This window comes from Manis pentadactyla, chromosome 5 (genome assembly GCF_030020395.1).
Source record: "Manis pentadactyla isolate mManPen7 chromosome 5, mManPen7.hap1, whole genome shotgun sequence".
In the NCBI taxonomy this organism is placed as follows: domain Eukaryota; kingdom Metazoa; phylum Chordata; class Mammalia; order Pholidota; family Manidae; genus Manis; species Manis pentadactyla.
The window spans coordinates 35,109,031-35,122,195 of record NC_080023.1 but is presented as its reverse complement, the minus strand read 5'-3'; the positions used below and the strand labels follow the sequence as shown (position 1 = coordinate 35,122,195).

General features: G+C 33.7%; 1 protein-coding gene across 3 annotated transcripts in view; it reads right to left on the bottom strand.

The window, feature by feature from the left end:
- The window catches only part of SLC30A9 (solute carrier family 30 member 9), a 115,524-nt gene that overhangs the window by 101,409 nt on the left and 950 nt on the right, over positions 1–13,165 (bottom strand). For all 3 annotated transcript variants that reach the window (XM_057502182.1, XM_057502181.1, XM_057502180.1), the window contains exon 2: positions 5,711–5,869. In XM_057502182.1, the coding sequence (XP_057358165.1) occupies positions 5,711–5,869 (159 nt within the window). The remainder of the gene's footprint in view (positions 1–5,710; positions 5,870–13,165) is intronic.

Here is a 13,165-nt window from a genome sequence, read left to right as displayed (position 1 = left end):
GCAGTATGGAGGTACATCAAAATGCTCAAAACAGACCTACCATTTGACCCAGGAATTGCACTCCTAGGAATTTACCCTAAGAATGCAGCAGTCAAGTATGAGAAAGATCAGTGCACCCCTATGTTTATCGCAGCACTATTTACAATAGCCAAGAATTGGAAGCAACCTAAATGTCCATCGATAGATGAATGGATAAAGAAGATGTGGTACATATACACAATGGAATACTACTCAGCCATAAGAAGAAAACAAATCCTACCATTTGCAACAACATGGATGGAGCTAGAGGGTATTATGCTCAGTGAAATAAGCCAGGTGGAGAAAGACAAGTATCAAATGATTTCACTCATCTGTGGAGTATAAGAACAAAGCAAAAACTGAAGGAACAAAACAGTAGCAGACTCACAGAACCCAAGAATGGACTAACAGTTACCAAAGGGAAAGGAACTGGGGAGGATGGGTGGGTGGGGAGGATAGGTGGGTAGGGAGGGATAAGGGGGGGGAGAAGAAGGGGGTATTAAGATTAGCATGCATGGGGGGGTAGGAGAAAAGGGAGGGCTGTACAACACAGAGAAGGCAAGTAGTGATTCTACAACATTTTGCTATGCTGATGGACAGTGACTGTAAAGGGATTTATAGGGGGGACCTGGCTGGTATAGGGGAGAGTCTAGTAAACATAATATTCATCATGTAAGTGTAGATTAGTGATACCAAAAAAAAAAAAAAAAAAGGGCAGTTCCTGTGTGGTAACTTCCAATGAGTTCTACACAAGGGTATAAAGGGCATATAAAAGTGTAGGCAAAGGGTATGTTTGTGTTTATACAGAGGATCAAAGCCTAATTGGGCTACCCCGAAAATGAACTAAGATACGATATGAAAAAGAACTTCCAACATCAGCACTCTCTGGAAGACTCATGCCAGAGGATGATCATCAAAAGACCCCAACAAAGATCCACGCACTGCTACAGCTGTAGATGCACTCATCCCACCAGTTCCTGGACTTGCCATGGGAATGAGGAAGGAGATATCTAAGCTGGCCTGTGCATACAGTAAAACAACAAATTTGAGTGGATCTATACTGTTGGAACTCAATCAAGAATTAGGAGAAGTGCAAATTGTAGCGCTCCAAAATCTTACAACTACAGACTATTTACTGTTAAAAGAATATAAGGGATATGAACATTCCCCAGGAATGGGTTGTTTTAATTTGTCTGATTTCTCTCAGACTGTTCAAATTCAGATGGACAATATCCACCATATCATAGATAAGTTTTCACAAATGCCTAAGGTGCCTAACTGGTTTTCTTGGTTTCACTGGAGATGGCTGGTAATTACAGGTATGCTTTGGTTATGTAACTATACTCCTATTATGTGAATGTGTGTGCGCAATTTAAGTAGTAGCTTAAAACCTATACATGCTGAAGTTACTCTACAAGAAGATATGTCAAAGAAATAATCAATCTTCCCATGTTTTCTGCCGCCTGCTACTTCTACAGCTTTTCTTCTTCCTTCCTAATTACAACCCTTAAATAGAATTCGTGCCTCATATCAAATTTACCGAGTATCATAATTCCTCCAAGTGCTAAAGATACCTCAAGACAAATGCTGGGCATAGAAGCTACAGGGCATAAATATGCAAAGAAATAAAAAGCTAACCATTTCAAACAATAAGGCTTCTCTCTCACTTACCAACTTTACATTTCCCTGTATGGCCCCGGAAGATGACTGGTTAGCCAGAGACGGGTAAGATTCCTCAAGGGAGGAACAACCTAAGACAGGCACAGTCGCAGGGGGGTCATCAGGTGAGAAATTGGGGATCAACAGAGGTGAGGCTTAGAACCTCACCCCCCCTGTTCTGAGAGAAATCATCTGCATACGTGGATGTTTTATTGCCCTTGTCTAGCTTGGATTAACACATAGTCTACAGGCACACACCTGATCATCTACATTTGCTCTCTTACAACACTAAACTGTGTTTTCTACCTTTATCTTGTATCTACCTACCACTTCAGCATTTTATTAAAAATAATAATAATAAAGAGAGAAATATATGTGGTATCCACATATAAATCAAGTATAAAAATCAAATGAGTATTCATATTTGAACTGACTGTTTAGAGTTCATAATGCATGAGTAAAACCGAAGGTTTCTGTGATGGCTGCCCTTGTACTGTTCACCATGTAAGAACTTATTCACTATGTAAGAATTTGTTCCCCATGTAAGAACTTGTTTGTTATGCCTCAGAAGATTGGAGACTGACGAAAATTAGGCTTGGGGTGGATTAATGATTGTGCATTGAGCATCGACTCCCCTATACAGAATTTTATTGTTGTTAACAACCATTTGATCAATAAATATGAGAGATGCCCTCACAAAAAAAATAATAAGTAACCGGGATGTAATGAATATAGGCAAGATATTGTAACAGCTTGGTATGGTGATAGCTGGTACCTAGAACTGTCATGTATATAAATGTTGAATCACTATGTTGTACACCTGAAACTAATGTAATGTAATACTGTGTGTCAACCACCCTTCAATAAAAAATAATTATCTACAAAAAAAAAATAATAAAAAAATAAAAAAATAAAAATAGAAATACCATTTGACCAGTGATTCCACTCCTAAAATTTACCCAAAGAAAAAAAAAATCCCTGATTTGAAAAGATATATGCAACCCTATGTTTATCACCACATTATTTACAATAGCCAAGATATGGAAGCAACCTAAATGTCCACCAATAGATGGATGCATAAAGAAGATGTGGTACATATGCACAATGGAATATTATTCAGCCATAAAAGGAAAACAAATCCTGCCATTTGTAATAACATGGATGGATCCAGAGGGTATAATGCTCAGTTAAATAAGCCAGGCAGAGAAAAGACAAATATCATATGATTTCACTTATTTGTGGAATATAAAAACAAAGCAAAACCGAATGAACAAAACAGCATGCATAGACTCACAGACACTTAGAAGTGACTAGTGGTTGTGATGGGGGAGGGGTTGGGATGGGTGGGTGGTGAGGGCAAGGGTGATAAAGGGGCAGTAATTCACAATCACAATATAAGCTGTTCACTGGTATGTTAGTACAGCATGGATATACAGTCAATGATTTTGTAACATCCTTTTATGTTGAAAGATAATAACCATAAAAGAGGGGGTGAGGATTTAATAATATGGAAAACTGTTGAACCACTGTGTTGTACATCTGAAACCAATGTAAGATTGTGTATCAATGATATTTCAATTAAAAAAAAAAGACTAGGTAGGTTCTGCTCAAGATGGGGAGTCTAATAGGGAACACCCAAAAAAAAACTAAGCATCTGGGATAATTGTGACCTAGAAAAAATACACACAGAAGGGAACAGCAAAGGAGGATGTCTACTGCTACTTTGGTGTTAAGTAATGGGGAAGAAAAAAACCACTGAAAACTCAATGATAAGTCAATCCTCATAAGTCTGCTGTAGAATTCATGCTACCATCTAGTGCTGTCAAAAAAATCTAAAGTAGAGAATTTAATTTAATGTAGTCCCAAGCTGTGTCCCCAGCAGCTAATAAAGATAAGAGTAAATTCTCTATTGACTGCATCTTAAATCCAGAGACATCAAATAGTCCCAAAATGTAGAACTGCATGAAAAATGACCAACTCTCAGTTAAAAAACACAAATATCACATCATCAATGACAGTAAGAAGCACAGGAAAAATATAGTGAGAACCAAAAAATTTCAGATAGCAGAATTTTCAGTCACATAATACAAAATAGCTATATTTAATATGGCTAATAAAAAAGAAGTTTGAAAACAATCAAGAAACAAGAGACCAACAAAGAAATGTGAAAAATAAGCAATTTCTAGAAATGAAAAATATAACCATTGAAATGAAAAACCCAACATATATATATATATATATCAAACAGCAGACTAGAGGCAACTGAAGAGGAAATTAGTAAACTAGGTAGACCCAAGGAAATAATCAAGAATTTAGGCCAGAAAGATAAAAGAAATACAAATGATGACAGAGTCTTAGATATAAGGAAAACAAAGCAAGAAGATATAACATAATTCTAATTAGAGTTCCAAAAGGAGATAAAAGAGAAATGAGAAGTAGTAATTAATACTTAATGGGGTAATGATAGAGAATCACAGAATTCTACAGTTGCAGAAAATTACCAATTCTCAGATCCAGCCCAATAAATCTCAAACAGGATAAATATAAAGAAATACACACTTGATCACTTCATAATAAAACTATAGTTAACACCAAAGAAAAAGACTTTGAAAACAAAGTCAAATAAAAAAAATGCAGTCAAACAGAAAACACAGGAAAACAAAGGCATAACATCTGACTTCTCAACAACAACAGTAGAAGCCAAAAGACAGTAGAACAGCACCTTAAATATGCCTTTACCATAAGATCTTCACCTAGGATGCACATCAGACAGAAAGATTAGAGAAATAAGAAAAGGTAGTTAACAAAGATTTCTAGATAAATTTAAACAAATAACAATATATATCTTAAAGAAGATAAAGAACAGACACAAAATACTAGCCAACAAATAGCAAGTAAGTTGGGAGGGCGTGACTAGAGTTAAAGTATTATAGGTTCTTTGTATTTTTCAGAAGGAAAGTAAACTTTTCAATTACCTTTAGACTTTGAAATACAGATACAGAGTATATAACTTGCAAACAAGTGTGGGTATGTGTGGTATGTATAGAGGAAAAGGGATAATGGAATGAGAAAATAAAGAAATTTAGAAGGCAAAAATAAAATAAAAAAACACAAGGAAGTTCATTATACAATGGGAGATATATATGCCCAAACATATCAGTGATTACAATAAATGTAAACAAAGACTAAACTTCCAGTTAAAAGACAAAGGTTATTAAGTTAGGACAAAAAAAAAGGTTCAAGTCAAAAGATTATACTAGGCAAATACTAAAGAAATCTAGTGGATATGTCACTTAAAAAAAAAAAAGGAATAAGTTACATAACAATACAGATATAATTCTTCAGTGTTATGTAATAACTCTAAATGTAATACATTTACTACACAGCCTCAAAATATATAAAGTGAAATTTTAAGGGATTTTTAAAAAATAAGGAACAACTGTCAAATTTACCATGATACAAAAGCTATAATGGCTCAAATGCCTACTTTAGAAAAGAAGGCTCAAAATTAATGAGCAAAATAGCTGACAGTTAAAAAATGAGTAACAGAACAAAGTAGAAACTAGGGTATAATTAAGGTAAGAACAGAAGTTAATGAAATAGGAAACAAACATACAATATGAAGGTTCAAAGTAAGAAAAAAAATCATTACTTGGAAAAATAATAAAATGGCCAAAGCTCTGGCAAAATTATTCAAGAAAGTAAGACAAACACCATTAGGAATGAAAAAGAGGATGTCTACATATGCTACTAAGAATATTTAGAGGATATCATGAACTTTATGCCTATAAATTAAAATTTTTGTGTAAGTGGATAAATTCTTAGGAAAAAATCGAACTTACTAAAACTGAGTCAAAAAGAAAAAGGAAAAAAATTTTTTAGGTAAATTAGCAGTTTAATGGCTCCCCCAGGAAAACACTGGTCCAAGTACTTTTAAAAGTAAGTTCTGTCAAATATGGAAGGAACAAATAATCTTATGCAAACTATTCCAGTGTACAGAAAAAAAATGATTTTTTAAAAGATTTATACATACCTGTTTCATCAAATGATGACATTTGATGAGTTTGTGAACCCTGTCCTTCTTTCTGAACATTTGTGGAGTACAACTTTACTTGACTCAGTGTAAAAGTATATGAGTGACTACAGGGAACCATGTTTGAAAAGCTTCCAAATGTCACTGAACTCTGCCATTCTGAAATAAAAAAAATTTTAATTTCAAATAAACTCACAATAAAGATTTTCATACCCAATAACACACCTACTATGATTAGAAAGAGAATAATTTTACAGAATAGTGAAACTTTCATTCTGCTAGATAATCAAATGCATAATGTCAAGTCCCCCTGTCCATTGAAGTGTTTAATTGGCCCCTAGATGTACAGGGAATACATTTTGTAAAGAAAAAGTAAGGATAATACTATTTTCTCTAGTTTGTAAATTTATTTATATGGAAACTTAAAAAATATATAAAATTATATAAAACATTCATATTATTCAACTATTCCGAAAAGTCTCTGGCATATAATAATCTATTTTGTATGCTGGTTGCATACTAAAAAATGTTGGCATAATGAACTTTTCAGAACAGAGAACTGACGGGGGGAGGAGGTCAGGGGAGCTACCTACTCAAAATTACCCTGTCCTCCTGCTAGCTGGAAATTTATTCCTCTTTCATTTCACAATCAATAAGTGAATTATATTAATCAATCATTCATACTGTCACTGATTTATTTTAAATGAGATAATTAGATCAACATTTGCTGAGATTCCTCAGTATATGGGAATTCCAAGTGAGGGAAGAATAGATGACTAATTACAAAGCACTTCAGCTGCACCATCTGGGTTGACTATGCAATTTGGAGGGCTGAAATACAGAAGAAAAATATATCCCATTTTTGCACCAAAGTGCTAGAAAAGCAAACCTGTTCTGTCTCTTTTCATGTGACCTTCTTTCTCCATTATTTTTCACTCTTGAGTACTTAGAACTCAAAAATCTTGTCTAGATATAATTTACATTATTTTTTAAACTTTTAGGTGAAATAATGAAATTATATCATTAGAGAGTCAAATTTTTTTTAAGTGGAGTGTTAAACACTTAAGAATCGAAACTTTTCTAACTGCTTAATAATCATATCCCAAAAATGTTAATTCAGTACATGCATGTGCAAATATATGCCTTCTGAAATCAAGAAAAACAAACCTTTTCTCAGTGGCTCAGAAAATTCATCAGGAACAAAGTTATTGTGAAGGAAGATAATTAGAAAAGCATGAGGGACATTAGGTAGTAGTCACTCAAGTTTTAGGCTTGAAACTTGTTTTCCTGAAAAACTTCCTGATGTCAATTTACTCTTCCATTTATTTGGCAAATAATTATTGCAGGTGCATTATGTTTTTGGTCTATTTGCTTCTACTTCCTAAAGGCTGAGTAAAGCAAATGTAATAATTTATCTTTTTGCACATCAAAATACGTAGCACACTAGCAAAAGTAATTAGTAAAGTAAGGGCTAAAATATTTTCACCTAAGAAACCCTGCCCTTCAGGGGAGCATCTTCTTCACTAGGCCACTAGTGTTCTAACTTGTCAGCCCTACTGAAAATATCTTTTGTGATTATTACCTAACAAAGACAAATGCTGCCAACACTTTTTTTTCACTCACTGATGAAATGCTTTTATAGAAATTTTGCTAAGGTATTTAAAGAGGAATTACTTGCCAGCCTAAAAATTCTTCCTCAGATGATCACTGATAATGTTTCCAGTACTTGATTCTAGATTTTTGTCAAGGTTCCCTTAGTTCTTAAAAAATTTCGTTACAGAAATTTTCAAACATATGCAACGGTAGAAAAAAACAGTACAATAAACATCCAAGTATTCACTGCCCACCTTCAACAGTTATCAACTCATGGTCAACCTTGTCTCATCTCTTTATGAACCAGTATCTCCTTACCCCCTATTAATACAAATCTCAGACTAAAATAATTTCATTCACAAATATTTCAGTATGTATTCTGAGACTTTTAAAAATGGCCACATTACCATTACAAATAAAAAATATTTCTTAATATTAACCAAAATCCTCAATTTCCAAATTCCAGCTGTTAACAAGTAATTTTTGTGTGTATAAACAAATCCTAATAAGGTCCAGATACTATGATTAATTAAGATGTCTCTTAAGCCTTTTTTAAGCTACAGGATGTCTTTCTTTAGAGCAATTTTTATATTGAAGAAACCAAATTATTTGTCCCAAAACTTTGTCCTAATAGTGTCCAGTCTAAATTTCACTGATGTAATTCTCATGGCATTGTATAACCTGTTCTACTATATGTTCTATAAATTAATGGATGTAAAGGCTTTATCCAAATTCAGGTTCTTTTTATTAGAACAACACTACTTGTTAAGTGGTGATGAGTTCTTTCATTTGAAGCCATGTAATATTTGGCTGTCTCTGTGACAGTGTCTGCTGTTGAGTCAATGCCTAGAACCATTTATTCATTAGGTGGGTGTTTACAAAATGGTGATATTCTAATTTTATCACTTCTTCACTTAATAGTCAGAGTACTTCTATGAAAAGAAAATTCTCCTTGTTTATCTGATTATCCAGCAGTATAGTTCATACAGGAAAGTTTGGCTAAATGCTCAATACTTTCCTTTTATCTACCAGTTTGCAAAATGAGTTTACTACCTACTATCCTGCAGTAGTGACACACTAATTTGTGTGTGTGTGTGTTGTATGATTTCAGATTTAATTATTATTTTATCGTATTTAACCCATTTTAGCATTATCCTAATTTATGCTCAAAGTGCCCCATTTTTGGTCATTAGAGGTCTCCTCAAATTGACTCCTGCATCCTTTTAACATTACTATAATCTTTGATAGCTTCCTTGCTACCTGTTTTTTGAAAAGTCTGTAATTTTTAACTTGGGGAGAATTTCAGGTATCAGCAACTTTAAAAGTACACATTTGGCATTAATACAACATTGAAAATTGCACAGAACTTGCAGGATACACTATTACCTTTAACATTTTATATTCTTAAAAATATAAAGGACCACATTTGATTCAATAAACCAAATACCTAACACGTAGTAGTAGAAACACAACCATCTGTTGAATAAATTATTGAATAATTAATTCTAGGAGACAGAAGATAGTAAAAAATGCTACCCACAACTAAAACCCTTTCTTCAAGGTAACTTCTATAATAACCTATATATGGAAGACAAGTCTTTAGTTTGGCTCACTGTCAATGGGCCTGGACAAGGACATTCTCATTGCTGTATATTTAGCTGTTTCTTCATCAAGACTGCAGAGTTACTGGTACCTTATCAGTTTAATCACAACAATCACTCTTTTCTGCTCTTATTTTACTGTTCCTGCCTCTAGCACCTAATGACCCCTACTAGTGATCATCACCTGTCCTCTCTCTCCAGTCTGGTTTGTCACCTACCACTCTGGCCTTTTGTCAGACTACCACAACAAACAACACAGGATACTCTTTTTCTCCCAAGTAAACTGACAATTCTGTCTACCGTTTATATTGCTTCTGCAATAACAGTAACTAAAAACAAAAAGATTGCTCGCAGTTTGGAATGTTTTATTTCTGGCTAATTTCAGGACCAGAGTCAAACTTGCAGCATAAGTCTTCCAGAGGTTAGTCTCTCTTTAGGGACTATTTCAGTTGTTTTTTTCCTCAAGATTTCTACTGCACTGACATAATGAAAACGAAATCACTGTCACACTTATTTTTAAAGAGGTTAGTGTGAATTTAAAATGGACAATAAGCAGAATAGGCAGCAGCTTTTTGGGTCCATAAAGTACACAATAATACAGAATGCAAAAACTGTTCTTCATGGCATCATTTATCACAGCAAAAACTGTAAACAACTTAAATGTTCCTTAACAGAATGATTAAGTTATGAGAAGTTCCTATACTTTCATTATGTATACATTAAAAATGTTTAGTAATGTGAAAACACCTACAATGTTGCATGAAAAGCAGGAGAAAACAAGGCAGTATAACAACTATTAAAAATCTGGTGAAAAATCTGGATTATGCACAATTTTTACTTTTTACTTTTCTATATTTAAAAAAATGCCTAAAAAGCTAAAAATATACTCATTGCTAATTTACTTCTAATATTATTACTGCTGATTATTAACACACTATCTCTAGTTCACTTTTATGCTTTCGGCTAGCCAATACTGCAGAAAAACCCTTTTACGCCTAATCATCCAGCAAGCACAAGGGTGACCTAGACAGAGGCTCAGCCTAGAAGACTACAGCTGATGTGATTTTTCTCCCTGAACTTCACCTGGCTTACCCATTTTCATTTTTCATGCCTTGACTCAGTCACACCCCCTCAGAAAAGCAGGAGTTCTAGGCCAACAAATCTAATGAAATGGCCCCTTCTCACCTTGCTTCTTTCTCATAGCATTTAGATGTTTCTTCATTCCTAGTGTCTGCCCAATAAATGTGCACTGTCTTGTTCAGCACTACACCATCAGCAACTACAACGCCTGGCACCTCTTTGCTGAATGATTCTCACTCACTAAAACTCTAAGGCACATACTATGATTAGCCTCATTTTAGTTAGAAATTCCATCATTAACTTGAACGACATAGAATCATGCTGTCACCTTACCAAAATGATCTTTTACTACTGTTAATGTTCCTACTGGTTATATAAAGAGGGGTGGGAGTGGAAGCTGGGGACAAAAGCTAATTCCCATTTTACTTTTCTTATGGTAATAAATACTTTGAGATTAGGGACAGGAATAAAATACAAGGGTTTAATTTCGATATTTTTATTTTTAAACTACACTTTTAATTTGGTGTATAGCAACTGTTAATTTGATATATAGTATTTAAAGGAGCATCCTTCCATCTCAAATTTTTATCAAATGGGGCAAAGTAAGTGCTCTATGCAAAGCCAAGGGAACTTGAAAAAAGGGATATGTTACCCAAGAACAGACTAACAGTTACCAATGGGAAAGGGACTGGGGAAGGATGGGTGGAAAGGGAGGGAGAAGGGGAAAAAGGGGCATTATGATTAGCACACATAATGTAGGGGTGGGCACGGGGAAGGCAGTATAGCACAAAGACAAGTAGTGATTCTATAGAATCTTACTACGCTGATGGACAGTGACTGTAATGGGGTATGTGGTGGGGACTTGATAATGGGGGGAAGCTAGTAACCACAATGTTGTTCATGTAAGTGTATATTAATGATACAAAAAAAAATTAAAAATTAAAAAAAATTTTAAGGGGATATATTTACAAAGGAAACTAAGGTTTTTGTAATTCAAAAGTATATGTTCATCATAGATCACTTAAAAAATACATAGTTAATGAAAAAAATTTTTCTAGAAAAACTTTTATCACAGTATATATTCTTACCACATTTTTTCAAGTTTTATGTAATAGCACATCAAGAGATTTACCCATGTCACCATTCTTCTAAACTTTTTTTTAATGGTTGCATATATTATCAGCCCATATGTACAAAAATATATTTCAATTTCCAACTCTTCACAACTATAAATGTTGCCAATTTATTACTTTCAATAATCAACTTTGCACACATTTTAATATACATCTGATTATATATTTTTTAGGTAAGTCCCCTGAAAGAGAATCGTTGGGTCAGAAAGCATAAACCTTTAAAGTTCTTTTTACACAAAGAATAACTGACCTCCAAACACTGTTCAACTACATGTCCCAATCAGTAGTAAGAGAGTCCCCGCTCTCCTGTACCCTCAATCTAGAGTATCATTATGAAAAACTTCACCAATATGAGACACACAATGAGTATAAACCCTTTAAACTTACATTTGTACACTTATTAGTGAGTATGGACTATTTTGCATTTATATTGGCAACTTTAGTCCTTTATGAACTCTGTATGCATTTCCTTTGCCCATTTTTCTACTGGAATGTACATGGTTTGCAAAAATTCTTTATAAATTAAAGATACAAACTCTACACTGACAGTCCAATACAGTAGTCACTGTTTATTAAGCACTAGAAATGTGGCTAATCTGAACTATAGTGTGTTGTAAGTGTAAAATACACATTAGATTTCAAAGATTTACTACAAAAAGATAATGTAAAATGTCTCAATTTTTACACTGATCCCATGTTAAAATATTTTGAATATACTAGATAAAATATTAAAATTAATTTTATCTCTTTTACTTTTTAAAATATGGCTATCAAACAACTCAAAATTACATACGTGGCTCACATATTTCTTTTGGACAGTGCTGCTCTAGAATATTGTTTTCCTTTTCACCTTTAAAGTGAGTTTTCAGTGTTAGTTGCACATGCAGGCATTTCTCAGTTTTAAGTATATATATGAAGCAATTGTTTCCCTCAAGGTTTCCTTCTCTCATTCTTTACAAGTTTTTCCCAGCCACACAGGAATTTTAAAAGCATAAACTGAACTTTACTCTGTAACAAAGAAAAACATCTGGTTTTAGAATTTTTTCCCAAAAGTTCTCCAAATACTCTTTCCTTTTTATATGCATCCAAAAGTACTTTCTCTAAATGATTTAAAAACTTACCATAATTACAGATGCCCTTTCATGAACTGTTTCAGTGTTATTAAAACTAAATTTTCACAAACAAGGTTATTTTTAAAACCTACTGTTTAAAGTGTGAAACACACTTTAATTTTTTGGTAAGAGACAGTCTAAATAACTCTGCAAAGTTATTATGACTAGTTAGATAATTATCATCCGTGGTTCACAGATCGATGAAACAAAAAACACATTATTTTTGACATGATGACTGCTACAGAGAACAGGGATTAAACTACGCCATTTCAACTCCTTTTTCACCAAACTTAAAGGGCAGTTTAGACTAAATTTGATGGTCACTACACCTAATTTAAGTGCGAAAAGCCAAAATTGCTTGGTCAACCAAAGCAACTATGCTAAAAAGTTTACTTTTAGGGATTCTAGAGTACAGATGATTATATTTCTAATTTAAGAAAACTCAACAACGATACTTTTCTATTACCACCAAAAAGACCCAAGAACAGCGCTGTTAAAATTAACCTTTTGAAATTTTAAGAGCTAGTTGTTACACATATTGCAAATAGAAGATACGAGTATTTTCTAATTTTATTTGCACAGTATAGGCGTTATTTGACCTTACATTACTTAGAAACTTTAATGACTTGACTACAACCTCGAAGTTCTACTGCGAGGTCACAAACATGATTCAAGTCTTTTCAAACATGAATTTTTGGGAAATGTTTCTGTAAATACTCTGCATCCCCAGGAATTAGGGAGGATTGGATTTGGTGTGGATTTGGTTCTGTCTTCTTCAATGTTCCCATCAGTTCTGAACTGTCAAGCTCTGGAAAGTCAAGCTCTGGCAAAAAGGGAAACAAGCCTGATTAAAACTTAGAAGCTCAATGTTTTTGGAAACCGTTGGACAATTAAATTTGCATTAGAAAAGCATATTAAAGAGGGTTAAAAATTTCG